General features: G+C 56.6%; 1 protein-coding gene across 1 annotated transcript in view; it reads left to right on the plus strand.

Moving 5' to 3' along the window:
• VAC14 (VAC14 component of PIKFYVE complex) overlaps window positions 1-25,012 on the plus strand; it is a 97,765-nt gene that overhangs the window by 44,649 nt on the left and 28,104 nt on the right. The window contains exons 13-14 of the mRNA XM_022583235.3: window positions 5,306-5,462; window positions 15,046-15,178. Coding sequence (XP_022438943.2) covers window positions 5,306-5,462; window positions 15,046-15,178 — 290 coding nt within the window. The remainder of the gene's footprint in view (window positions 1-5,305; window positions 5,463-15,045; window positions 15,179-25,012) is intronic.

The raw sequence follows: 25,012 nt of genomic DNA on the forward strand, positions 1-25,012 counted from the left end.
AGTTCTTTTTTTTTTGGTACGCGGGCCTCTCATTGTTGTGGCCTCTGCTGTTGCGGAGCACAGGCTCCGGACGCACAGGCTCAGCGGCCATGGCTCACGGGCCCAGCCGCTCCGCAGCATGTGGGATCTTCCCGGACCAGGGCACGAACCCGTGTCCCCTGCATCGGCAGGTGGACTCTCAACCACTACGCCACCAGGGAAGCCCCAGGGTCCTAGTTCTTGATGACCTGCTTCTGCCTGTGGCTTCTGCCTGATCTCTGCACCAGCCCCACACCCCACTCCGGAGCTGGGCCGAAGCCTAGTTTCCTGGAATGTGCCACAGGGTCTGGCCCTGTATCCATGAAAGGCTTCTGCTAGTTAAGAGAACGCTTTGCGTGCCTTCCTCTAACCCCTGGTTCCCAGGCAAACTGGGGCTCAGGTACTTCCGAAGCCCCCCAGCCCCCCTCAGGCCGAGCTGCTGGCTCCCGTTGCACAGGCACTGCCTTATCAGTGCGTCAGGACGGCCCGTCTCCCCCAAGGTCACTCTGGTCCGAGGCAGGGCCTAGTTCAGCCTTGCAGCCTTGCATCTCCTCCAACCAGCACAGGCCCCGGCAGTAGATGCTGGGGGATGGGGGGAGGGTTGTTCACTGGTCCACTGGTGATGTTCACTGGTCCAGGGTCAGGTGGCTGAAGAGCAGGGTCAAGATTGGAAGTCAGGGGGACTCCCATGGTGGCACAGTGGTTAAGAATCCGCCTGCCAATGCAGGGGACATGGGTTCGAGCCCTGGTCCAGGAAGATCCCACATGCCGCGGAGCAGCTAAGCCCATGAGCCACAACTACTGTGCCTGCGCTCTAGAGCCCATGAGCCACAGCTACCGAGCCCGTGAGCCACAACTACTGAAGCTCATGTGTCTAGAGCCCGTGCTCTGCAACAAGAGAAGCCACCACAATGAGAAGCCCACGCACCGCAACGAAGAGTGACCCCCACTTGCCACAACTAGAGAAATCCCGCGCGTAGCGACGGAGACTCAACGCAGCTGAAAATAAATAAATAAATTTATTTTTAAAAAAAAAAGATTGGAACTCAGGATTGTGACCACAAAGCCCTGTGTAGCTTATTGGTCTCCAGTTTGTGGACTAGAGCTGGGTTTGAAGTGGACCCCCTGGTGCCTTGAGCGGGTGCCTGTATGTGAGACTGAAGACAAGTGAGGGCATTACCTCCAGTTGGGAGCGAGGACAGCTGCCTCTTATGGCCCAGCCCTGGGGCCACTCACAGGGTAGGGACATCTCATAGGCCAGACCTCTCAGGCAGGGTGGTTCTTCCCAAGCATCTTTTCTGTTAGGGAAATAAGTACCTGCTGGACCTGGTGTGGGTCGTTGCAGCCTTCATGGGGGTCAACGTCTGGCCGAGCGCTGGCCTGGCCCCAGCTGCCTTGCAGTTTTTCTCGCTGACAGCATTCGACCACCAGGATTTGCTGCCCACCTGTGCAGCCAGACCTGAGAGGAGTAGCCTGTGGTTCAGAGGTACAGTCGGCACGAGGGGTGCAGTGGGGCTGGCAGATGCCACGAGATGTAAAGAAACACAGGTTGCCCCCCAGCTCCCTCGGCTCCCCTGTGAGTCCGAGCCAAGTGTGAGATCACGGGGAGTGAGTGAGGCCCCGCCAGCCCAAGCTGTGGGCAGAGCAAGAACTGACTGCTCTGCCAGTGCCCCTGGGCTGGGAATTACGCTGCTGATTTGGGGCTTTGACTTCTTTTTTTTTTTTAAGATGAATTTCACATACCATAAATCTCAAACTTTTAAAGTATACTACACCCCAAAAAGAAACCCCTGTGCCCCTTAGCAGTCACTCCCCCGGCCCCTGGCAACCACAGCCTACTTTCTGTCTCTACAAATTTGTCTCTTCCGAATGTTTCATATAAATGTATTATATGTGATCTCTTGCAACTGGCTTCTTTCACGTAGCACATGTTTTCAAGGTTCATTCTTGTTGTAGAAGCTATCAGAACTTTGTTCCTTTTCATTGCCAAGTAGTAGTCCATGGCGTGGATATGCCACGTTCTGTTTTATCCATTTATCAGTTGATGTACGTTTGGGTTTGTGGTATTGTATATATATATAGTAAGAAATATATATTTGATCTTCCTCGTTTCTGGCACAGAGGTTCTAAAACTGTTGTAATTTCCTAACTGAAGACAGCAGTAAAGATGTCTTTCATCATCCAGTTCCAGGAAGAGGAGAGGGGCTGAGATTGAATCAATCACCAAATGCCAACGATTTAATCAGTTGTGCCTATGTAATGAAGCCCCCATAAAAACCCACAAGGACGGGGTTTGGAGAGCCTCCAGGTCGGATATTCAGGGAGAGTGTCACCCCTGGAGAGGGCATGAAAGCTCTGTGCTCCTTTCCCCATACTTTGCCCTGTGCATCTCTTCCATCTGGCTGTTCCTGAGTTGTATCATTTACAATAAACCACTGGCCTAATGAGAAAAATGTTTTCTGAGTTCCGTGAGCTGCTCTAACAAATTAAACCCAAGGAGGGGGTTCTGGGAACCTTTGATCCATAGCCGGCCAGTCAGAAGCACAGGTGACAGACAGCCTGGACTTAGGATTGACATCTGAAGAGAGCCTTCTGGGGGGCAGTCTTGTAGGACTCTGCCCCCAACGCGTGGGTTCTGACGCTGTCTCCAGATTAGACAGTGGCAGAATCAGGTTGCATTGTGGGATACCCAGCTGGTGTCGGAAAATTGCCTGGTGGTGTGAGATAAAGACATACATCAGAATTGGTGTCAGAATCTTAGGGCTGTCTCCACTTTCTAGCTATGATGAGCAGTGATACCGTGAGCTTTCCTGTGGAAGTTTTGTGTGAACATGTCATCAGCCCCCTTGGGTAAAACACTAGGAACCCATAGCTCTGTTTAGCTGTTTGAGGCACAGTTGGCTTGCTGCTCCCTGGATGGATGTGCCAGATGGAGGGGCTACTCCATGGTGCGGCGCTGCACCATTGCTGCTTTGCTGCCTGTTCCCCTATCCACCTCCTCCCTCTGTGTCCTCTTTCTGCCATTGCTGCAGTAGGCAGCCTTCTGGGGGCCTCCCTTGATGAAGCAGAGGCCTGGGCCTCTCTGCTTCCAGGCCTAGACCCACCCAGGCCCTGGGCTCTTGGCCTGGGCATAGGGGCCACCCTTGCTCCTGCCATCTGTCTGGGTTCTTAGCAGCCACGACTTTCAGCCAGCACGAATCCATTCCCTGCAGGCCCAGCAGTCAGAATGTTCTGAAATCACGTACACTGATGCACAGAAGGGCAGGCTAGTGTGGGTCTGCCCGCCAGGCCATGGCAAGGGCAGGTGTGACTCATCTGCAGCCCCAGCACCCAGCACAGCGCAGGGCTCAGGCAGTGCTGAGAGTCAGCAGAGAGACGAAGGAAAGGACGAGGCTGGACAGATGGGAGGTGGCGTTTGTGTGCATGAGTTCCACGTCCAACGTGGATGGGACCGGGGTGCGGCAGGGTAGGAAGCAAAGCAACAGGTTCTCGGGGAAACTGCGTGCCAACCACACCATGCTGCTGGGAGAGGTGGATGGGCCAGAGCTGACAGAGAGGACACCAGGAGGAGAAGTGACAAGTGGGGCAGGGTAGGAAGAGGTACTGGCATGTTACTCGCATTGAGACAAGAATCACCTTCAAGCTGTGGAGAGAGGATAGTAGCATTATCTTTTATTTTTTTAGATAAAATTTGCCCATTTAAAATATACAATTTGGGCTTCCCTCGTGGCACAGTGGTTAAGAATCCGCCTGCCAATGCAGGGGACATGGGTTCGAGCCCTGGTCCGGGAAGATCCCACATGCCGCAGAGCAACTAAGCCCGTGCGCCACAACTACTGAGCCTGCTCTCTAGAGCCCGCGAGCCACAACTACTGAGCCCGCGTGCCACAACTACTGAAGCCCACGCACCACAACTACTGAAGCCCGTGCGCCTAGAGCCTGTGCTCTGCAGCAAGGGAAGCCACATGATGAGAAGCCTGCGCACCGCAACGAAGAGTAGCCCCCGCTTACCACAGCTAGAGAAAGCCTGGGCGCAGCAACAAAGACACAACACAGCCAAAAATAAATGAAATATCCAATTCAGTGGGTTTGGTATATATACAAGGTTCTGCAACCATCACCACTGTCTAACTCCAAAACATTTTCATCATCGTACAAACAGCCTGGGAGCAGCCTTATTTTGACTATAGTCACCACGTTCCATGGCTGGCCTGTCGAGCCACACACAGCCCACCCACCGGGGCCCCATCCACCGGTGCTCTGCGTCACTTCCACTGGTTCAGGACTGAAGCCCTTGGTTGCCGTGGTAGTTCTTGGCCTGGGCTCAGGCACAGTCATCCATCTATTGGATGGTGCCTGTTGGGCATCCACTGGGTGCTAGAGATAGTCTTGCGGGTACACCTGTGCTAGGACAGGCACAGTCCCTCTTCAGAGCACAGAGATGAGTGGGGAGCAGAAAAGGGTGGGCAGCCCTGCCTGCAGTGTGGCAAGGGCTCTGCTGGAGGAGCTGGGACAGGTGAGTTACCGAGTTGTGCACACACGCGCACACACACACACACACACAAACAGGGTGCCCTACCCCCACCCTGGTGAGGCACCACCCTGCTTGCCGTTGTTGCCAGGTGAGGAGCTGGAGGAGATGGGTGCTGTGCAAGGGGAGACAGCCTCTAAAGGTACAAGGGCTTTTTGGATTGTGGGGTCTCCCCTGGGGACCTCTCACATCTTTGTATGAATGTCACAGAGGTAGCCGAGAACTGAACCTTGTGTCTAGAAGTTGGAAACTTCTCCGTCCTGGAGACCAGAATTACACCCCAAATGTGGCAGGTGGCCTGGGGTCACCTCTGTAGAAGGATCTGCCCTGTGGCCTGGTGGTGGGCTGGGCCGTGGCTGGCACCCCCAGGAGTGTGGCCTGGAGGGCACTGTTGGACCCTTGCACAGGTCGACATCGAGGCCTGGCCAGCCCCGGAGCCCTGGGGCACACACTGCACAGACTGCACCCTGGGGACCATTTAAAATATACAAGAGGAGTGGTCATGGGAGAGCTGACTCCTGGGCCTTGACTCCGGCTTCCTTCCTGCACTTGCCCCCATCCACTGCCTGTCTGTGCTCTCCTCGGCCCATGTCCTTTGCAGAACCCTCTGAGTACTGTTAGAGCCACAGTCTTGGCAGCTCTCGCCAGCCCGTCGCCCTCTGCAGACCCCTTCCCACCCCCGGAGGGAGCTCTCCGTCTCCAGCCACAGCTCAGCACGGAGGTCCTTGTCTCTCATCCTCTGCTTTTCTCCCCCAGGTTATTCTGAAGGATCTGGAGGTATTGGCAGAAATCGCTTCCTCCCCCGCAGGCCAGATGGATGACCCAGGCCCCCTCGATGGCCCTGACCTCCGGGTCAGCCACTCAGAGCTCCAGGTGCCCACCCCTGGCAGAGCTGGCCTACTGAAGACTCCTGGTGAGTCCTTCCCGGAGGGTTGCAGCCTCGGGGACCCTGGGAATGGCAGTGCTCAGTCTTGTCCTGGACCGGCTGGCCTTTTGGCTGTCCCTCTTTCCGCACCCTCCTGCCTCACACTACAGCAGCCCTCCACCCCTGTAAGAGACCTTCACAGCCCTTTTTCCTCATCTCCCTGCAAGTCTCGGGCTTTGGGGCCTTTGGCTAAATATAAAAGCATCTGGGTCAGCTGACTGTCTCTTTCCCTGGGGTGGCGTCTCCCAGTCAGGAATCAAGGGGCTTCGGGGTCTTGGGTGTCACAGGTGGAAGACTAGGCAGCCGCTCCCTTCCTCATCGAGAAGCTAAAAATAACATGGCAGGCAGCCCAGGCCGGAGAGCAGATAATTCAGACAGGATGTTCCCGGGCAGTCCTTCAACGTGAAGGTGGCCGTGGCACTCCTGGAGCTCACCCCTCAGCGTCCTTCCAGACAGCAGGTGGCTCTTCTCCCTGGGCCTGTGTGACTCCCAGGTCCTCCCTCCCAGGCAGACGCCTCTTCCCTCCAGTGACACGATCCTGGAAAATGCCCAGGGATGCGACTTGGAAGGAAAGTACCCAGCGAATCTTGGGCATTTGCCTGGGGTGTCTCTTTGTCCCCTGAGCAGCTCTTGACATCCAGATACAAGGTCCTAGACCTCCTTTGATGCAGAAGCCAAGAGTCAAATAGATCTGGGGCCTTTCAGTGGCAGCTTCCCTCCTGCAGCCCCACCATACTGGTCCCAGAAGGCGTCCCGGTACTCGGCCCTGAGGACACCTGCTTGGTGGAATTGGAGGTGACCCCAGGGCTGCCGTTCAATCACAGAACGCCCATGCATTAAAGACATCTGCCTGATGACACTTGAATTGAAGCCCCTGCAGTGGGGTGTCACATAGGACCCCAGGCTTCAGGCTACCGCCACTGTGCACACTCTTGGGCCTGCAGCTGGTCCCAAGTTTCCAGCTGTTTCTGACCAAAGCAAGGAAGGAGTAAGGGGCTCTAGCAGCAGCCCAGCTTCCTTCTCTCATTTCACAGGACACGGTGCTTTCCCTGCCTGTGAGCCGTTTCCTCCAGGCAGTCAGAGGCCACGGCCGGGAGGCTCCCACGTCCTGACCAGGAGACCCCTAGGGAGGAGATTCCTACCCTTTGTCCCACAGCTCAGGAGTCCATTCTCCATCCTGTGTCCCCATGTCAGCACTTGGGCGTCAGCCTGAAGTATCTGGATGGGAGGCAGGAGTGCCAGAGGTTGAGTGTGAGGCCAAGCCTCGCCACAGGGGTGGGACAAAAGGGGGAAGAGCAGCAGCTGAGGGAGGGGTTCCCACTGGTGCGGCCAGGCCCCCAGATCTCCCTGCCCAGGAAGCAGTTAGCACGCATCCTCAGGGGGAGAAGCTGAGGTAGCATAGCCTCGGGCAGGGGACACCTTGTCCTCCCAGGACTGTCTGTGATCTGTCCCTCCATCTGTAAGGTATCTTTTCTCTTCCTCCCGGGCACAGAGAAGTCGATGACTGTGAAACGCTTACTGGCTAGTGGAGATGGGCCAGAAAACAGCCATGAACAGCTCAGGTCTGTGTTGGAGAGGGCCTGGTCCAGGGAGTTCCGGCAGCAAGCCCTCCACTGCTTGGGAGCAGGGGCTGAAAGGGACTTGGAGGGCAAAGAGGTTGAACCCCAGCTCCTGGCCCTGTCAAGACAGGTGGGCCGCTAGGGAGGCCAAGGTGGTGAAGACTCGCCCCAGCTCACAAGGCTGTCAGACCGGCTCACATCAGCCAGGGCCTCACCCCGAATTCATAGAAAACAGCCGAGTATGCCAGATGGGAAGAAATTCCATCCTGGAAAGAGCACCAAGGAAGTGCCTGAAGCTAGTAATGCTTCCCTACTTCAAGGATACACAGTGCCATGGGCCCCAGGCTCTTAGCCCGAGACCTGTGTGTGCCCTGCAGGGAGTGTGGGAACCACACATGCGTGCTGTCCATAGTTGACCCCAGATCTGTCCGACGGGTCCATGGTTTTAAAAGGTCAAGCTCAAGGCGGTAATAGAAGAGCATGGGAAGCCAGAGCTGTACCCTGTCCCCTCTCCCGTCTCAGCCACCTTGGGGAGGGCACACGCCAGGCCCCAAAGGCCCCAGAGCTGTTAGGATGGTAGGGGTGCTTGTGTGAGTCAGAAAGCACGCAGGAAGTGCGCACTCATTCCCCGCGGCCGCTCTTTATCCCATCACTTCTCAGGCGTGCAAGGGGGTTGTTCTGTCCGCTTCCGTCTGGCTGTGCACAGAGGCTGCGAGGCCAGCCCCTCTTCCTGTTTGGTCGCTGCCTTCCTCTGCTCTCCAGGGCACAGCTCTGAGAACTTGCGGAGTGCAGAGCTGTGTCCCTTTAAGGTCGTTTGCCACCTTACCGCCACCCCAACCCTCCCGTCCCTGTAAAGGCACTTTGGAAAGCCAAGGAGGCTGGGAGCCAAGCAAAGAGGAAACTGGTGGTGTTTGTAGGGAGCTAAGTGGCCCTGCCTTCCTGTCGGGTCTGTAAACTCGGAGGGTGCAGATTGAACGCAGCAGGAGCGGTAGGGAAGCCAGCGCATTACACGCCTGGGTAGTTGCTGCGCTGGCCTAAAAGCGCCACAGGAATGGTCCCCAGGGCCACAGGCAGAGTTGTCCACAGGGAATTTTGCTCTCGCCTGGCCTAGCATGAACATCTCTGGCTCCAGCACAGAGCGGCAGGGGCAGAGGCGGTGGTCTCCCTCCCCCCACCCCACCCCACCCCGGCCTGCCCCCCTTCACTCCTGACCTTGGCAGAGCCCCGGGGCTGGGTAGAGGGCCACTTCTGGGGCAGTCAAGAGGGGAGCTGCCTGGGTGGGTGGCCCCGAGGGAAGCCTGTGGAAGGCTCCCTGTCTCCCTAACTTGTGTTTTGGTGATATGACACGAAAACAACCGGTTGGGTCCCCTGTGACTTGGCAACTTTTGTGCCTTCTCTGTGTGGCTCCACATGGCTGGGGCCCTGCCAGGCTCAGGGGAGAGGGGATGGTGAGCCCCCTGGAGCAGGCCTGCAGTGGGCAGGCCCAGCAGAAGCAGGCAGGCTCTGGGCTGAGTCCGTCATTGGAGACGGGCCTGGATATCCTGCTGCACGAGAGGCAGGCCCCTGGGCCCCGCACCACAGCAGTGTGGCGATCTGGGACCAAAAGTCACCCCAGGACTGATGTTTGCCCCCAAAACCCAGTCTTCATGACCTTCCCTTCTGGCCACGGGGCCCACTCTTGGGATAAAGCAGCTCTTGTCAATGTGCCCTGCAGGGCTCTCTGGTCCCAGCTCTAAACACACGGGCAAAAATGAACGTTCTGATTCCGTTTCGTTGCTTATATCCCGGCCTGGCGTGACCAAGTGCAGAAATAAATTCTAGGAGAAACCTGGGAAGCCATCCCTGGTGGTTTTGCCAATAGTACCGGTGACTGTAATATGCTGAGCTCTTGGTTAGGACTAGGCACCGTTCTAAGCACTTCTCATGTCAGCTCACTGAACCCTCCCCGGGGATCAGCCCTTGACCCTTACGCCATCTCGGAGGAGGGCACTGCTGTCATTCCCACCTGGGCTGGGGGATCATGGCAGCGGTGGTGCTGGCCCGGGAGCCTGGCCTGAGAGCCTGCTCTCTTCACCTTCACACTCAGAAGACAGCAACACACGTGAACCCCACCCTGTCCAGCAGTGGTGGTGGAATCGGTGGTCCAGCTTCCTCCTCTGCGTGCTGGGCTGTGGCCTCAGCCTGGCAGTTTTGGGGGGTATCCCTCCTCTTCACAGCAACTTCAGGGACCCCATTCCAGCCTTAAGCCACTCAGCACCTCATTTCCTGTCCTTCTGCTGCCTCCCCCCTGGCCTGCCCTCTACTTCCTCCGGCCACACCAGACCATTTCCCAGCCCACACACCCTTTTCGGGCGGCGTAAAAGCACACGGGTGCTGGAGTCGAAAAGCTCTAGGTTCACAACCCAGCTCTGCCCTGCCTGTCTTGTGACCTTGGGCAAGTGTCCTGCCTCGGTGCCACCTCTCCTTCCTGTGTAAATCGGGTGATGGGCCCCTGGGGGGCTTTGTGAGTGCTTGCATGGAAGGGGGTAAGATAAATGCCCTGTATGTGTAATGTACTGCCCTTGCTTCCATCCTTCTATGTTACAAGAGCTTACGCGTGCTCCAGGCCAGCTCAGGTGGCTTCTCTTCCATACAGCTTTCTAGGATATGCCAGGCCAGACTCCTTTCTCGCACTTTGTTCCTTCCACCAGTCACACTGTGGGGTTCGCATCTGTTTCCCCCCTGGCTGTGACCTCTTAGACCCCCTGAAAGTGCAGGTTATGGCAGCCTCAGCATCGCCTAGAGCTCATCAGAAATGCAGACACGGAGGCCCACCCCGGAGTCAGAATCGCATTCTATCAGGATTGCTGGGTGACTTGCGTGCTCCTCAGTTTGAGAAGCACCAGCTCATACCGCAGGGGCCTGCTGTACTCACCTCTGAACCCCCAGCGTCAGGTGCCCAGTAAGCGTCAGCACCCCTCTTTCAGAGTTTCTTAAATTGACAGAAGGAGCGGCTACCAGGACCGATCACGCAGTCCCCATTGTCGGGTCTGAGGCTCCCCTAGCACATCTGCCCAGGCCTTCACTTGTCCCCAGATGGAGAACCTGGCCCACTTCAACCCAGGCCCCTTCCTGGTCTCTCCAGTGCCCCCTTGGCCCCAGCCCCTGCTCTCCCAGCAGGGGCAGCGCGGCCCCTCTCCACCACCACATCAGCTGGAAGGTCCTCCCAGGCCCTGCCCTGGCCCATCAGCTTATCTCTTGCTCTGAACCAGGCAACTGGAAAGCCTCCTGGATTTGGGTGACTGCCCAGGGCAGAGGACTCCCCGGCTTTTCCACAGCAAAGAAAGTTTCTGCCCTTTGGATTGGGTCCCAAGGGTGCCGTTGCTGCAACATCTCAAACACCCTTTTGTCCACACAGCCATAGGGTTTGGGCCCTCTACTTGGTGGACTCCACACCCCCTGAGACCCTGCTTCCCGAGTGGCCGGGGCCTCCCAGTCTCCCGGCCCCTGTTCTGTGTGTAGGCTCTCCCTTCCCTCCTCATCCCCCTCGGCTCCATACCAGCCTCCCAGTCACGCAGCCCGCTCCTCGGAGCACTTCCTGTGCCAGGCATGGCGTCACGCTCCTAACCCCCGCGAGGTTCACAGATAGCTACCGGCCCAGAGAAGGTGTCACATCCTCAGGAATGCCCTGCCAGTCAGCCGCAGGACCTGCATCTGCGCCGGGTCCCCGGCCCTTCCCCCTCCTCTCAGGGCAGCGGAGCCAGATGCCCACTGGAGGTGCTGGCCAGGCACATGGCCCCAGCCCTCGGGGGAGGTAGCTGGGAGGGCTGGGAGCGGAGCGGGGACCCTGCTGGGCCCGGGCTGGGCGCCTGGTGTTTTTGCATCTGGTTTTGTTGAACTGTAACTCGCGTTGTGTATTGAGGCCAGAGCTATTTTTATCCTGACATGTGAGGCTCCTTCACGTCATAGCCGCAAAGCTCAATCCAAAACATCCCAGGGAAGGCTGTTTGTAAGACGTTCTGCAGATTCTCATGTCACCACATCAGGTTTCACTTAGTAACATCTGCAGGGCTGGCTCCCTGGCCGCCCACGCCCCGGCCTGGTTTTGTATACAGGGTGCTCCCAGCAGTATCTGTTGGCCCCTCGGCCAGCCGGTGGTCACGTGAACGTCCTGCCAGAGCCCACTCCTCTAAACCAGAAATGCCAGGCAGGCGGCACTGGGACTGGTCCTCGGCAGGAGTAGAGAATGGAAATCCCGCTCTTCTCAGCCCCTCAAAGGGCGCCTCCCTCCTGAGACCCGTGTCCAGGTTGCTCCCAGCCCTCTCCTCACTTCCCCACCTCCTGGGCCCCCGGCCAGAACAGCTCCCCGACCGTCCGCGGCGGGCCTGGAAGACCGTGCTATCAGCAGTGTCTCCTGAGTCAAAGCCTCCCAGCCCTGTCGTCCCAGCAGATCCTCATGTTGGAGGGCGGGCCCTGACTCCAGGCGCCGGGCCCCTCTCTGGCTCTGCCCTGTCCTAATGGGCCGGCAGCATGTAGCCCCGGGCCCCTCCCGAGGGAGAGCTGAGCCGAGTAGGCTTTTATGGGCTGCTGAGAAAGGAGGCAGATTCCCAGCCGAGCTTGTTAAGCACGCAGCCGAGCGAGAGGCAGAGGCGGCCGGTGGAGGCGCTGTGAGCTCCCCACGGGGAGGAGCAGGCTGCGGTTGGGCAGAAATTAGTTCAGTTGAGAGAGGCCTGTCATTCCCTGTAGTAACACCCCTGGAGCGGGTTTGTTCTCTCTGCACCCCATCTCCCCCTCCCGTGCCTGCAACCTTGCCTGGAAACATCTCACAGGTTCCACCTCAAGCCAGCTGGGCCAGAAGGGCTGGTGAATCAGAAAAGTGGCCGGTGGGGCCAGTGGGAAACAGGCTGGGAAGGACCGAATAGGCCCTCACCCTGTCCGTGGTGAGCACTGAGATGTGGCCCATCCTTGCCCGGCCCACCTGGCAAGTGTTGCCCTTCCCCCCGAGCTTCCCAAGGCTCCCCGCCCTCTCCTGCAGAGGCTTCTCTCAAGGGCAGTGGCCCTGACCAGAGCCCGTTCTGGTGGGTGGGAGCCTGAAGGGCCACCGGCCTCGGGCAGCTCCCCCGAAGCTCCCACCCTCCTAGTCTCAGCCTCAGGAAGGCGCCCGGCGCCCACTTCGGTTGCACCCGGCCTGCTGCTCCTCGTAGTGCTTAAGCCGAGCAGCGGAAGCTTTCTCAGTAACCACCGCACTGTAAGAATGGGAGACACTCGACGTGGCTTCTCCCAGATGTGGCTCTGCCCCCTCCTGCCTCCTAAGGGCCTCAGCTCCAGGGGCAACCATGCGGGCCTGGACGTAGAGAGTGGATTGTGGGGCCCAAAGCGGGCTGTGGCTAAGGAGAGCAGCGACATGTGCGGAGAAGCCCCAGGCCTTCTCTTCTGCCGGTCTGTCAGCTGAGAGGTGGCCAGATCTCCCTCCCTGAATGTGGGGGGTGGGGGAGGGGTCCCAGGCGATCCCCTCTCTTCACAGCCTCCCTGGCCCCCAGCAGAGGACTGTGAACTCGTCCCAGATCTGACATTCCAGACTATCCCCAGCCCTCAGTCGTCCAGTCCGAGACTCGGAGAACGGGAACCATTTGCCTCATGCAGTGCTCTGGGTTATGGCACGTTTGCCAGGGATAGCAGCCCCGGTTTACCGAGATCAGACTATTTAGGAAGCCCCAGGCCAGGTACGTTACATGTTTGTCTCGTTTAATGAGGGCTCTCATTGCCCCCACTTTACAGATGAGAAAACTGAGGCTTAGAGAGGGTAAGAGACTTGCAATTCTGGAGTTGCACAGCTAGTAAGCAGTTGAGTGGAGGTCTGATCTGAACCCAGGTCTGATGGACTCCCAAGCCAAGCTCTAAACACCATGTTTGATGCTTCCCACTGCCTCTGTAGGGACAGAACCACCCAGCACCTCTCCCCAGTGCCTGCCCAAGACACCCAGTCCCTGGAGACTGGAGACTGTGGCCCCAGATGGGGAGGATTTCTTTTTGGTCAGTCCCCATTTTGGTCCCTTTGTTCTTTGGAACCTAAGCCTGGAAAAGGGGTGGGACAGAGGTGTACATAAAGAAGCTAGAAGGGGACAGGGACATAAGGAGTCATCATGAACAAGCACCCAAGAGAATGCTGCAGGCAGCTGGGCTCCAGTCCACACACACCTCCACTGGGGGGCGTGGGGGGAGCCTCTGCCCTCCGGCCAGGCCACCATGGGGGCGGCAGAATACATATCCTCAAGTGTGGGGAGGGGGACAAGGGGCTGAGAGGCAGCCAGGCTGCCTCCGCAGCTGTATCTGCAGCCACGTCTTTGGAGATCAGCCCCAGCTGGGCCTGGGGTAACTCGATCTGTGAGAATGTGACACTTGATTCTGCAAACAGCCCCTCTGGGCAGGGAGCAGAGACTGTTTGCCATTCCAGAGTCACTCAGGACTGCCTGGGCCAGGCTCTTCTGGACAGGGACCCAGAACAACACACTGCAAACAACAAGAAATTCAATGAGGCCTGTCCTTGAACTGGCTTCTCGCCCCATGCACGGTTCACAGGAGCTGTAAAAGAGGTTCAGGAGAGAGGACAGTATTTTGAAGGTGTGGCTCCTGGTAAGGAATCCTCATAGAGTAATTCACAGCCAGGAAAAACAAAACAGGAAACACCTTTTCCAGTTCCCAGCCACTTCCCCGTAAGGACCACGCGAGGACGTAAGGAAGACTGAGTTCAGCAAAACGACAGAACTCCTGGGAGAAGGTTTTACTGCTGCTTCCTGGCATCTGATGAAGTCAGCCTGTAGGGGCTCCTCTGTAAGGCTCACTTGTAGTGCTCTGGACGACGCTTCCACACGTTCCTGTTTTGTGCTCTAGGCTGATGCTTCTGGGGGCTGATACTCCTTGCACAGCCAAGCTTGATTCCCAGAGACCCCCCACGCTGCCTGTTTCACTAAATCGTACCCTTTAAAAGGGTGAACTTTATGGTGTATGAATTATATCTAAGTTAAGCTGTTATTTTTTTTAAAAAATCAGATGTCTTGTTAATGCCTCAGGCAGATGGAATGAGGAGTCCTAGCATCACTGACACCTCTATCCAGCAGTGCTGTTGAGGTCATCATGTGTTAGAAAGGAAGGACGGGGGGAGATCCCAAGGGGTGTGTGAACAGACACTACGTTGGGATCACCCAGGCATTGTGTCAGCCTCGCCCTCGTCCCCTCCGCGCTGGAGGCCTTACATAGGGGACCATGTGCAGGGCTGGGGCTGGGACGGGGTTGCAGGGACAGTGTGGTGACGGCTGTATCTGGCTTTCAGTGTATTTTCAGCTGGTACACATAAGAGGGAGACCTCGAGTGTGCTTCTGGTTGTAAAGCCAGCTCAGGGTCTTCAAAGTACTACTCTAAAAGAGCGTCTTTGCCTGAAGATGAGGAAGAATCTCTGATTTCAAAACATTGGGTGCAGATGGAAATGCTCGGTCACATTCTGTTGGTGTGTGCTGTCTTCACCCTGGTGGCTGTGTGCATAATTGACTTATTCTTAAGCAGCGGCGGGAAGGGAGTATGGCTTCTGCCTCTCAGGATCTATCAGCTTCATGGACCATTGAGGTTGTGTGTCTGCCTTCTCTCTTTCTTCTCTTTGACTTGCCATTTGCTCTTAACCAGTCAAACAAAGCCCAAGTGTATTTTATTTATTAGTATAATGAGTAAAAAAAAAATTTTTTTTCCAAAAATTTCTGGCACCTAGCAGCAGGTCTCACACGTAGGAGGTGTTCACTAAGTGATGGAGGGTCAGCTGGAGGGGTGGACAGGGAAGTGGGTGCCTTTTGCAGTAAGCGGAGTTGTATCAGCTTGCGCACACTCGTTTGGTCCTGGCTTTTTTGCTGCCAACGTGGCCCTTGATTGAAGGTGTTCCCTCATCCTGTTACACAGAGACTCTTCCCCCACCTTTTTGGCATTGATAATTGTTTATATTCTGTGGACACGTAGAATAAACCCCGGCTCTGTCCCTTTCTCTATAGGTACCAAAGGCTTGGAGTGTTCTCCTTCGACTCCGACCATGAACTCCTACTTTTACAAGTTCATGATCAACCTTCTCAAGAGGTTCAGCAGTGAACGGAAGCTTCTGGAGGTCAGAGGCGGCTTCATCATCAGGTTAGCCTCCGCGTACCTTCTGTGGTCCCACAGCCTCGGCTTTTCATTCTCCTACCATACAAGGGGTCAGGGCAACCATTTTCGCTTCCACTCCTCTCTCCTCCTTTTCCTGACCTTTGAGCTCTTAAAAGAAACAAAGAAGGTTCCCCCTTCACACCAGGTTGCTGGTGCTACTGACATGGGTTAGGTCGATGTCACCATTTTTCGAACAAATGAATTCGTTTTTCACTTGTTGAGACAGCTTTCCTTGAGGCTAAATATCCTCTCATTGAACACTCTTGTGGGAGTCTTCAGGGAGAAAAGGAGGTGAGCCAGACAGAACATGAACCTGGCTGCGCTGGGTGCCCAGCTGTCAGCACACCGTTTGGCCACAGCTGGTGGCAACAGTGGCTCTGGCGGAGCCAGGTTCTTGTGCTGTGTGAGCCCAGCTCCGGACAGTCCCAGGGCACCAGCCCCAGTCCCTGGAGGCCTCCAGAACTGTCACCGCCAGCAGTATGGCCAGGTCTGGCCCTTTGCCTCTTGCTTGGCTCCAAGGAGCAGGGTCACCAGGAGAGTAACCTTAGGCCATCAGAAATCTAGAGGGGACACAGATTTCTCCAGGCTTCCCAGAAAGCCAGGCAGAGGAATTTACCAGAATACTCTGAGTGACCCTAGATACTCTACAGCAGTGGTTCTTGGCCCTGACTGCACGTTAGGTCACCAAGGAGGCTTGAAAAAGAAGGTGATGGCTGGGCTCCACCCTGACCAGTGAAATCAGGACCTCTGGGGCGACGGAGGTTAGTAAAGCCATCCAGGGTGCTCGGGGAGCAGACTAATGTCCCAGGAGTTGGGGGGCTCCTGATCAGGGCCATCTGGGGGTCGGGGAGTTGAAGGAGAATTCCAGGGGGAGGGTCCACCCTGCACAGAGGCTTCAAGGCAGGAAGGAGGTTGGAGAGTTCATTTTGCTGTAAACCAGAAGGCGAGGGGAGAGGGGCTCAGCCGTGTGAGCTGGACTAAGGACTGGGGCCCTTACCCAGAGGTCAGCGGGAAGCCGCTGAATGGGCTTGAGCAGGGGAATGGTGTGACCGGATTGCTGCTTTTTTTTATATATATATAAATTTATTTATTAATTTCTATTTTTGGCTGCGTTGGGTCTTCGTTGCGGTGCGCGGGCTTCTCATTGCAGTGGCCTCTCTTGCTGCAGAGCACGGCCTCTAGGCGCGCGGGCTTCAGTAGTTGTGGCTCGCAGGCTCTAGAGCGCAGCCTCAGTAGTTGTGGTGCACGGGCTTAGTTGCTCCGCGGCATGTGAGATCTTCCTGGACCAGGGCTTGAACCCGTGTCCCCTGCATCGGCAGGCAGATTCTCAACCACTGCGCCACCAGGGAAGCCCCAGATTGCTGTTTTTACAGATTACTGTGCTGCTGGGAGAGAATGGGTGGATGTGTGGGAGACCGGCTGGGAGGCTGTTGTCCAAGGTGGCAGCTTGGTAGGGGGATGGGAAGAAGCAGTGCAGTGCGATGCAAGAATTAGTAAGAAGTGTGTTGATTGGTGATGAATTGCATGAGGGAGGGAGGGAGGAGAGAGGGAGTTGGTGGGGACGGCCAAGACTGGTGTGAGCAGCAGGGTAGATAGTGGTAGCTGTCCCTGAGGTGGGAGCCCCGGAAGAGTAGCTGGGAGGGAGGGGTTTCAAGTAGCTTTGGGAACGTCAAAGGAGAGACATTGAAGACATCGCTATGTCTGCCTCTCAAAGGAGGGATCTAGGCCCACGATACAAATCTGGAGGTTGATGGCAGTCATTCATTCATTCACTCTCTTATCCATTCATTCAACAGATATTTACTGAACACTGTGCGGGGTTCCATTCTAGATAATTCTACCTTGTGGATTTCATTCCTAGGGACTAAGAATGGTTGGTGGTCAGAGTGAAGGAAGGCTGCCCGGAGCCGGGCCCTTCAGAGTTCCAGTGTGTAATAGTTGGGTCTGGAGAAGCCAGGAGAGGAGGCTGAGAAGAAGGGCCCAAGAGGTAGAAAGCAGCAGAGGAAAGAGGCAGATGGCGGGAGGCAGCGAGGGGAGAGGAGGCTGGAAGAGGGCCGGCTGGAAGGCGTTGGGGAGTCTGCTGAGTGCGGGGCGAGCTGAAGGAATGGGGGACAAGGAAATGGGGGAGCAGGCCCAGGGCTTGCCTGTGTGGCACCGGTGGGTGGAGGAGCCACAGGGCCCCAGCTCCAGGCAGAGCGTGGCATTGAGGCCTCCCTGGGGAACAGGCCAAAGGGTAGAGTCTCAGGAGGGGACAGGCCTGCCTGGTCAGAAGGACAAACGGCAGGACCACAAGTCCCTGCCCATCAGGAGGAAGGGACTTCTGATGGTCTAGACGACCCAAAGGTGTCCCGGTGGCGGTGGGAGGGTGTCACCACCCTCTGCTCTCCTGAGCCCTCACAGAGCAGGGTTTCTCAGCGTCGGCATTGTTGGCATCTGGGGCCGGGTAATTCTTTGTGGCAGCGGCTGTCCCGTGCACTGTAGGGTGTTGAGCAGCATCTCCAGCCTCGACCCGCTGGATGCCAGTGGCACTGTCACCCACCCAACTGGGACAATCAAAAATGTCTCCAGACAGTGCCAAAGGTCCCCTGGGGGGCAGAATCGTCCCGGGTGACAACCACGGTTACAGAGCGACAGAAATGGATTCTTATCGTCACTTGCCAAAAGAGGAAGGTTTCCATGGTTTTTTTTTTTCACATCAAGTTGGACGGTTGGGGCTTGAAGAGACCCCCTACCAGGAAAATGACGGACTCTTCCCACACGAGTGGCAGTTAGCTTCGTGCGGCTTTCGAAATTGTAGAGGTGTCAGCTCTTTTGATGAGCCCTCCTTGCCTGGAAGACTTTCAGGAAACCAGTGGAGAGAAAGGCCTTTGAAAATGGAATTTGTAGCTAGTTTCCTCTCTGGAGAACTGCGCTGTAATGGGTTTTTCCATCCTCTGTCAGCCTCACGTGCCCTGTCAGGGGCCTGGGGAGAGGATGCTCGGGGAGTCGGGACTATCCCCAGACAGCACCAGGCAGAAGTGCGGGCAGCGTGGGCGCGCATGGGTGTGTGTGAGTGTGTGCGCGGGTGCTCTCCCCACCCACTAGGGCCGAGGCTCCGTGGAGCTGGTGCCATGTTCCCATTCACAGCCTCTAGGACAGTGTGGCTTCACTTGCTTTGCAGTGTCTCCCAGGCATCCTAGGCTGATGAGAATCCTCATTTTGCAGGAGGGAAATGAGAGGAAGCCGCGTGCCTGCCTGGCTCGGTTGGAGCTGGGCTGCAGACCGCTGCACTTTGCTAATTTCGCAGCTGCCCCTCTGTCCCTTCTGTGAGAGAGTGTCGAGCCAGGTGCCTTGAGGAGCCGTGCACGGCCTGCAGACCAGGACCACCTGGCGCCCAGCTCCTCAGAGGGTCCTCCCTCCTCATCCTTCTGGGGCTCAGTATCCAGCATGGCAGTCACTCGCTGTTCCAGGGCTCACACTCCCCATGCACCACACTGGGGCCTCAGTGGGCATGGCACCTGGCCTCCAGAGCACGCGTCACTCCCACCCCGCACGGCCACAGAGGTCTCCTAGTCCTGGGCAAAGAATCCGGTGGGCTGGACAGAAGGAACCTGTGACTGGGCCCCTCACATTTGTTGTCCCTCCTAGCCCTTCGCTTCATTTGTCCAGCCTGCCGTTCCCCCTGAAGCAGCACCAGCCCCTGTCATTTCGAGCTACAGCTTCCTCTGGGCCACACCAGCTCTGTGGGGCGGCTACCTGCTAAGCCAGCGTGCCACGCCACCCAGTCTGGGTTCTCAGGGTGAGCACAGCCCAGTATCCGACGTGGAGGAGACCTTGAAGACGTGTGCCTTTCTCCTTCCCATGGCCAGACGGGCCGAGGCCCTTCAGCAGAGGTTCACTGGGGCCCAGCCCTCGGAGTGTCAGCCTGCCCACCTGCCTTTCGTTTCATTTCCTTATTTTCTGCTGGTGGCTTTAAAGAGGAGCCTAATAGTGATACATGCAGGCTGAGAAGAAGCCACAGGCCAGATAAGAAACACAGTAAATGAAAAACTTTAAAAAAAAAAAAAAAGAGAGCAAGAAGCAGGGACTTCCCTGGCGGTCCAGTGGTTAAGACTCCATGCTTCCACTGCAGGGGTCATGGGTTTAATCCCTGGTCGGGGAACTAAGCTCCCTCATGCCGTGCGGCGCAGCCAAAAGAATTTAGAAAAGAAAAAAAAAACACAGTAAATGATCCTTAACCCCCTTCTTCTGGTGTTAAGCCAGCTATGATTTGCTCCTCTCAACCCCCAAGATTGAGCAGAGAAAGGAAAGAGACTCTCCTGGCAAACAAGTGAAGAGCCATTGTTTCTGTAGTAGTGTGTTTAGCTCAGGGTCCAGGAACAGCTACTGTCTATAGAAGGACAAAGGCATCCAGCCTTCTTGAGGACAAACATCTGGTGGGGGGTCTTGGCCTTGAGGAAGATGCATGACTCCTCAGGCCCCGGGGTGTTTCCCCCAACTCAGCTTTCCCAGGCTGCACCTCCGTGGGGCGTGGGAGTAGGGCCCCAAACTCCAGCCAGGCCCCCTGGGTGGGTTGGACATCCTCTCTGTGTCCATGTGGCCTCGCTATCTGGTGGATGTAACAGTTCAGAGGCATGTTGAGTTTGGGGAAGTCAGTGACTCCAAAACCTCATCTCAGCCAGACTTGCTGTGACCCACTCCGGGCCCAGGCCCTTCTCCCGGCTGCAGGGACTGAGGGAGGGAAGAGAGGGACATGAGCAGATGCCACCCCAGCCCTGCCCACACCCACGCCCCCTCCCCAAGGCTCCACAGGAGTCGGGCAGATGCCACAGGCACTCAGGAGCTGGATTAAGAAGGGAGCTTCTCGAGTCAAACAGCCTTGGGTTCGAATCCCAGTTCCTCTAGTTTTTAACTCTGTGACCTGTTTCCAAGCCCGTTTTGCTTTGACTATAAGACGAAGGTAATTGTGCCTGCCCTGTCGTTTTGCGGAGAGGGTTACATAAGACCCTGCGTGTTACAGCACTCCGCACGGCTTGGTCCAGGGGAGCTTGCTGTTCTGCCTCATGATGCAGCCTCGGCCTTCCACAGTGGTCTATGGGGAGGGGAAACCAGACCCGGGAGAGGATGAAAGAATTGAACCTTCTGTGCCGAGAGCTGGCTCCTGAGCGCCAGGCCTGCTGCGCCGACACCCAGGGCGCCCACCAGCGGCCTGGCCCTGGCACCGCTAAAACAACTCGGCCCTAAGTGGGTGTTCGTGTACATTTCCCTCCTCTGGCCTCTCCCCGCTCCCCCCACCCCCCGCCCGCCACCGCCAGTGCAGACAGAACAAGCACAGAGCTTGTTTTCCCACGAACCGTTCCACTATACTCAGTAGAAAAGGAGAGGAGGGAGAAAATGCAGCCTCTTTGATAGGCTCTGATATGAGCTCCAGCGTAACCCAACAGCTGTGATCTTTACAAGGCCTGCTTCTGTGCTGGGAGGGCAGCGAGGCTGAGGACGCTCGCGCTGCCAGCCAACGCGGCCCTCTGACCAGCCGTCCTTCGGCTTAATCAGCTCAGCTGCGCCTTCCCCCCCCCTTCCTCCCTGCTGCCTTGCAAAGAGGACTTGCCAGAGAATGCTTTCTTCTCAACGAGTGACTGTGCTGTGAACTCGAGGGCTCCATCCCCATCCAGCCCTGTCCATGGTGGCCGAGCACCCTCCCCGGAGGAAGGAAGCCCCCAAGATGAGGTGCAGGTGGGGGTCCAAGTGAGAGACGGGGGAGCCGTCACGAGGCTTCTTCCACGAGACCCCGACCCCGAGAGCCCCACGATAAGGTTTCTGGTTCCTTCTGGTCCCCTCTTGCCTCTGACACAGGCCTGGCAGCCTCTCCAGTTCAGCCAAGGCCCAGAGTCCCTAATATGTACCCCAGCTAAGCCTGCCCTCCCCTCCCCCAGTGCCCCGGCTTTGCGTGAGAGCCCTGTGTTGGGGGGCGGGCGAGTGAGGACTTGATTGGCCGCTGAGGTGGGTGGTGGGGCTAGGAAGCCCCTGGACTTGTTTTGAATTGCAGGGTGGGAGGGGGGCACAGTGGCTCAAGAGAAGAAGCTCTCTTTCATGCCCTAGTTGGGAAATTCCACTTTGCTGTCCTTGTCCGTTCCTTGGCAGGGGGTCAAAGGGCCTCTGCGACTAGGGCAGCGCACATCACAGCTCCTTGCCGACCCCAGCTCCGCCCCCCTCGGTCTCTGTGTCCACCGGGCCTCTGGAGTTCATTTGCATCGGGGGCACCCCCTTTCCCCTGTCCCTGCGTGCCACCTTACCTGCCAGGGGGCATCGGTTGGGTCCCCAAAAGCCCATTGTGCTGATGCTAATGAAAGATGAATTGAGTGAAGTGGCAAGACCCAGATCCCTGTTCAAATGGCATTTTAGAAAAGCAGCTTCGCTTCTGGCCCCCAGCCTGTGGAGAGAGCTGCTGAGAGGCCCGCTCGGCTGTCTTCCTCTCGCCCCTTTAATGGATTGCGTTCATTTGCTCAGAATAAAAACAAATCGCTGTGACAAACACGCACCAACCTAAGTCTGTCTGTGGAAACAGGCCCTGATCCCCCTCCCCAGAATGCAGGCGGATTTGGGTCTTTCATCACTTGTAGCCGTGTTGATTGGGGTCCCCAGCTGAGGGGAAGGAGACAGAACATTGAACAGGGCTGGAGGGTTGCTTCGAGGAATTTCTTACTTCCCTCTCAGAAGAAGCTTCTCTTCCTGTCAGCTTTAAGTCAGTCTGCCCAGTTCCTTGTGTGAATCTTCTGGAGCCTTCCCCAGTCATTCTTCTCCAGGGGCCAAGGTGCTTTTGTTGAGACGCAGGACAGCAAAGGGAGTGAGTGGCAGAAGCTGCTTTGCACACCCAGCTCTTGGCTCTGATCTCCGAATTGGGACAACGCTGAGGACCTGTGAATGGCAGGGCGACCCCATCTGACATGCCAGAGAAGATTGCCTGCAAGAAAGCCCTGCCCTCAAACGTGAAAAGGTGTCCCTGGGAGGTACAAAGTGCAGGCAGCCCAGAGAACCCAGCCCGGCCCATGCCCATTGTCCCCTAATGCATGGCAAAGTGCCAGCATCCCAGCACCTCATAGAACCATCCGTGACCCAGGGGTGGCAGGGAGGGCTGGGGACAGCCAGTGGCTTTGCTCTGTCTCCTGCAGGCAGTCCCCCTGCTGTCCCTGTAGAGCCCACTGTCATACACACTGGTGCTCCCTGCAAGAACGGATGTATTTTCTTCTGGAATATGGAAACCACATGCGATAAGCCTTGCTAGGCCAGGCTGGGATTAACTAGGTGCAGCCAGTGGGGAGGGGGGGAGGAGAGGAAGTGCTGGCCAGAGGGAGCCCCGTGCAGCGTGCTCTGGAAGTCTGGGGAGCTTTAGAGGGAAGTGGCCCCATGTTTCAAGGGTCCTCCTGGATCCCTTGTGGGCGGAGGGCTGCTGATGGAAGCAGGGGCTGGAAGGAGGCCAGGGATCCACTCGCTTCGAGCAGGGCTCGTGGGAGGTTAGGGGTCACAGGTGAACTGGGCACGGGGAGGCCAGGTGACCCACAGAGCCAGCCGTTTGCCCCCACGTCCAGGAGCATCTGTGGTGGGGGGAGGACTCGGGAGCCATCCTGCACCTGCTGCATGGGAGGCCTTAAAAGGCCTCCAAAGACTCATCACATGGGTGGTGGCACCTGCGGGGCCCTTTCCAGCCTCCAGTTAAAAGCACTTTCTTTGTAGTCTATACACCTGAGAAGCCTCAGCTCCCCAGCCCTGTTGCCAGGGGCTGAGAGCTTGACAGTGAATTTCTTTCTGAAGCTCTAGAGGTTATGGAATCTGCAGTTGTCTCTGGACCTGTTTATACTTTACCTAAGGATGCCAGGAAACTAGCAAAGCTTTGACCTTGATAAGTCAGACAGCTTGGTTAATTAGCAAGTAGCTGCTGGAATCGTAATGTAGCAACTTAAAATATCGGCAGGTTTGGAATTGGCCCCTAGAGGTCACTTCCATCCTCCTGCCTCCTTGGAGTTGGGCTGCATCCGAGCCAGGAGAGATAAATGGGCATCCTTAGCTTAAAAGTGCTTTTAAACTCCTGGAACAGCAGTTGCAGAAATGTGTCCTGTTTGTCCATCGTAGAACGTGGTTCTCAGGAAGCTCTTTATTTCATCCTTTTAACCCAACCTTTTCACCGTGGGTGCCCTGGGAGGCCCCTGTGTGGTCCTCCCCCCTCTCTCCCCACAAGGGTATTCTTTTAGCAGGTGGCCACAAAGGTCACAGACACACGCGTACCCACTTCCCACCGCCACCCCCATCATCAGAAAAATAACACAGAAGGGTTTCCATCACATGCGGTTTGTGAAAGGCCATCAGACCAGCTGCCCCTTCCACATAGAAGGAGAGTTCCCATCTCTGAGCACATGTGATGGTGACACCTTGCAGGGGCCCTGGCCTGGGGGGACCTTGGCGCTGAATTCAGCCTCAGACGGTGAGCACAAGCCCACGTGAAGTAGCGTACAGCCCGTGGGGAAGGGTGCTTTGTAACCCGGGCTGTAAGGGCCCACCGAAGAGGCTCTTGGGACCTAAAGTGGATAATGGAACTCTCTTTACAAGTATGCAGCCTCAGCTCCCAGGAGAGCATGGGCTTTGGGTCTGTTGCTGTCATCCTAAAATCTTTCAGTGTCTCTGTAGCACCAGCGCATTTGCCCCTAGCTCCCTCACCCCACGTCTTAGGACATCTCCATGGGGGTGCTGTGTACCATCTAGAGATCCCAGAGCTGAGGTTCTTGGTTGTCTTCCAGACTGGGTGCTGGAGGCCATTTGGGAAAACTGCCCAGTTTCCAGTCTGGACTTGCTTTTCCTCAGCCTCATTGGAAAGAAGCTATGTTCTCTTGTGGTGCCTCCCTTTTGCCCGGAGTCATTGACCCACAGAAAATCCCCACCAAGACCCGTCCTGATGTGGCCTCCTCCTCGTCGTCCTCTCCCGGGGCCCTCCTCCTACTGCCTGTCACCTCTCAGAAGTGAAACGCCGAGTAAATCTGCGGATCCTTCCCTGTCTTCCTTCTAGGCCCCGGGCCCTCCAGACTCCTGCCCGGCCATTATCCTGGCCCATTTCTGGTCTATATTTAGATTACATAATCTCATTGGAACTGCCTGGCACTTGGACAGTGACTGTCTTTCTTGGTCTAAATCTCTGTTTTGACCCTTGCTCGAGAGGACAAGTCTCCCCCCCCATACCCAGATCATTTGTTTTTCCTTCTGGTTTATCACAGTTGCTCACATCACCCACATTGGCCTCTCTCTCTCTCTGGAGCTGAGCTGAGATGGATTTCAAGTGCAACCCTGAGTCATCTCTCATTTTTCTCTAGTCCTCTGTCGAGCATCCCGTGCTGTCTGTTTCGAGCCTTGCCTCTCCCTCTTTCCTTTCAGAAGCTGCTTTCCTAAGCGTGAAGTTTTGCATCTCTTTCTCCGTTCCCACCGGCCGCACCCCCTGCCCGGGCTGCGGTCACAGTCACGCGCCCCAGTGCCAGCTCTCACATGTGACCAGTTTCCCGAACAGGGGGCCATCTGAGCCTCCTTGTTTTGCTCCCCCAGAGAGCTGCTGCTTTAGCCTAATAATGGCGCTCGTGTCTCCACTTCACCCTCAGCCTTGTCATCGGTAAACTCGTGGCCTCCTGTGTCCCCAGAAGTTCTGACTTGTTTTCTGTGCCGTTTTGCCATCTCTTTGGCAAAACCCTCTCTCTTTCTTAACCACATAAGCTTAACACTTTTTGCTTCAGTGCCCCAGATCTATCTTTTCCTTCTCCTGATCAGGCCACCATGGCAGCCTTTCCTCCCTCCATGCCTCAATTT

Source organism: Delphinapterus leucas, chromosome 20 (genome assembly GCF_059928025.1).
Source record: "Delphinapterus leucas isolate spDelLeu-1000000601 "Yukka" chromosome 20, BTC_Dleu_Yukka2, whole genome shotgun sequence".
NCBI classification, from domain to species: domain Eukaryota; kingdom Metazoa; phylum Chordata; class Mammalia; order Artiodactyla; family Monodontidae; genus Delphinapterus; species Delphinapterus leucas.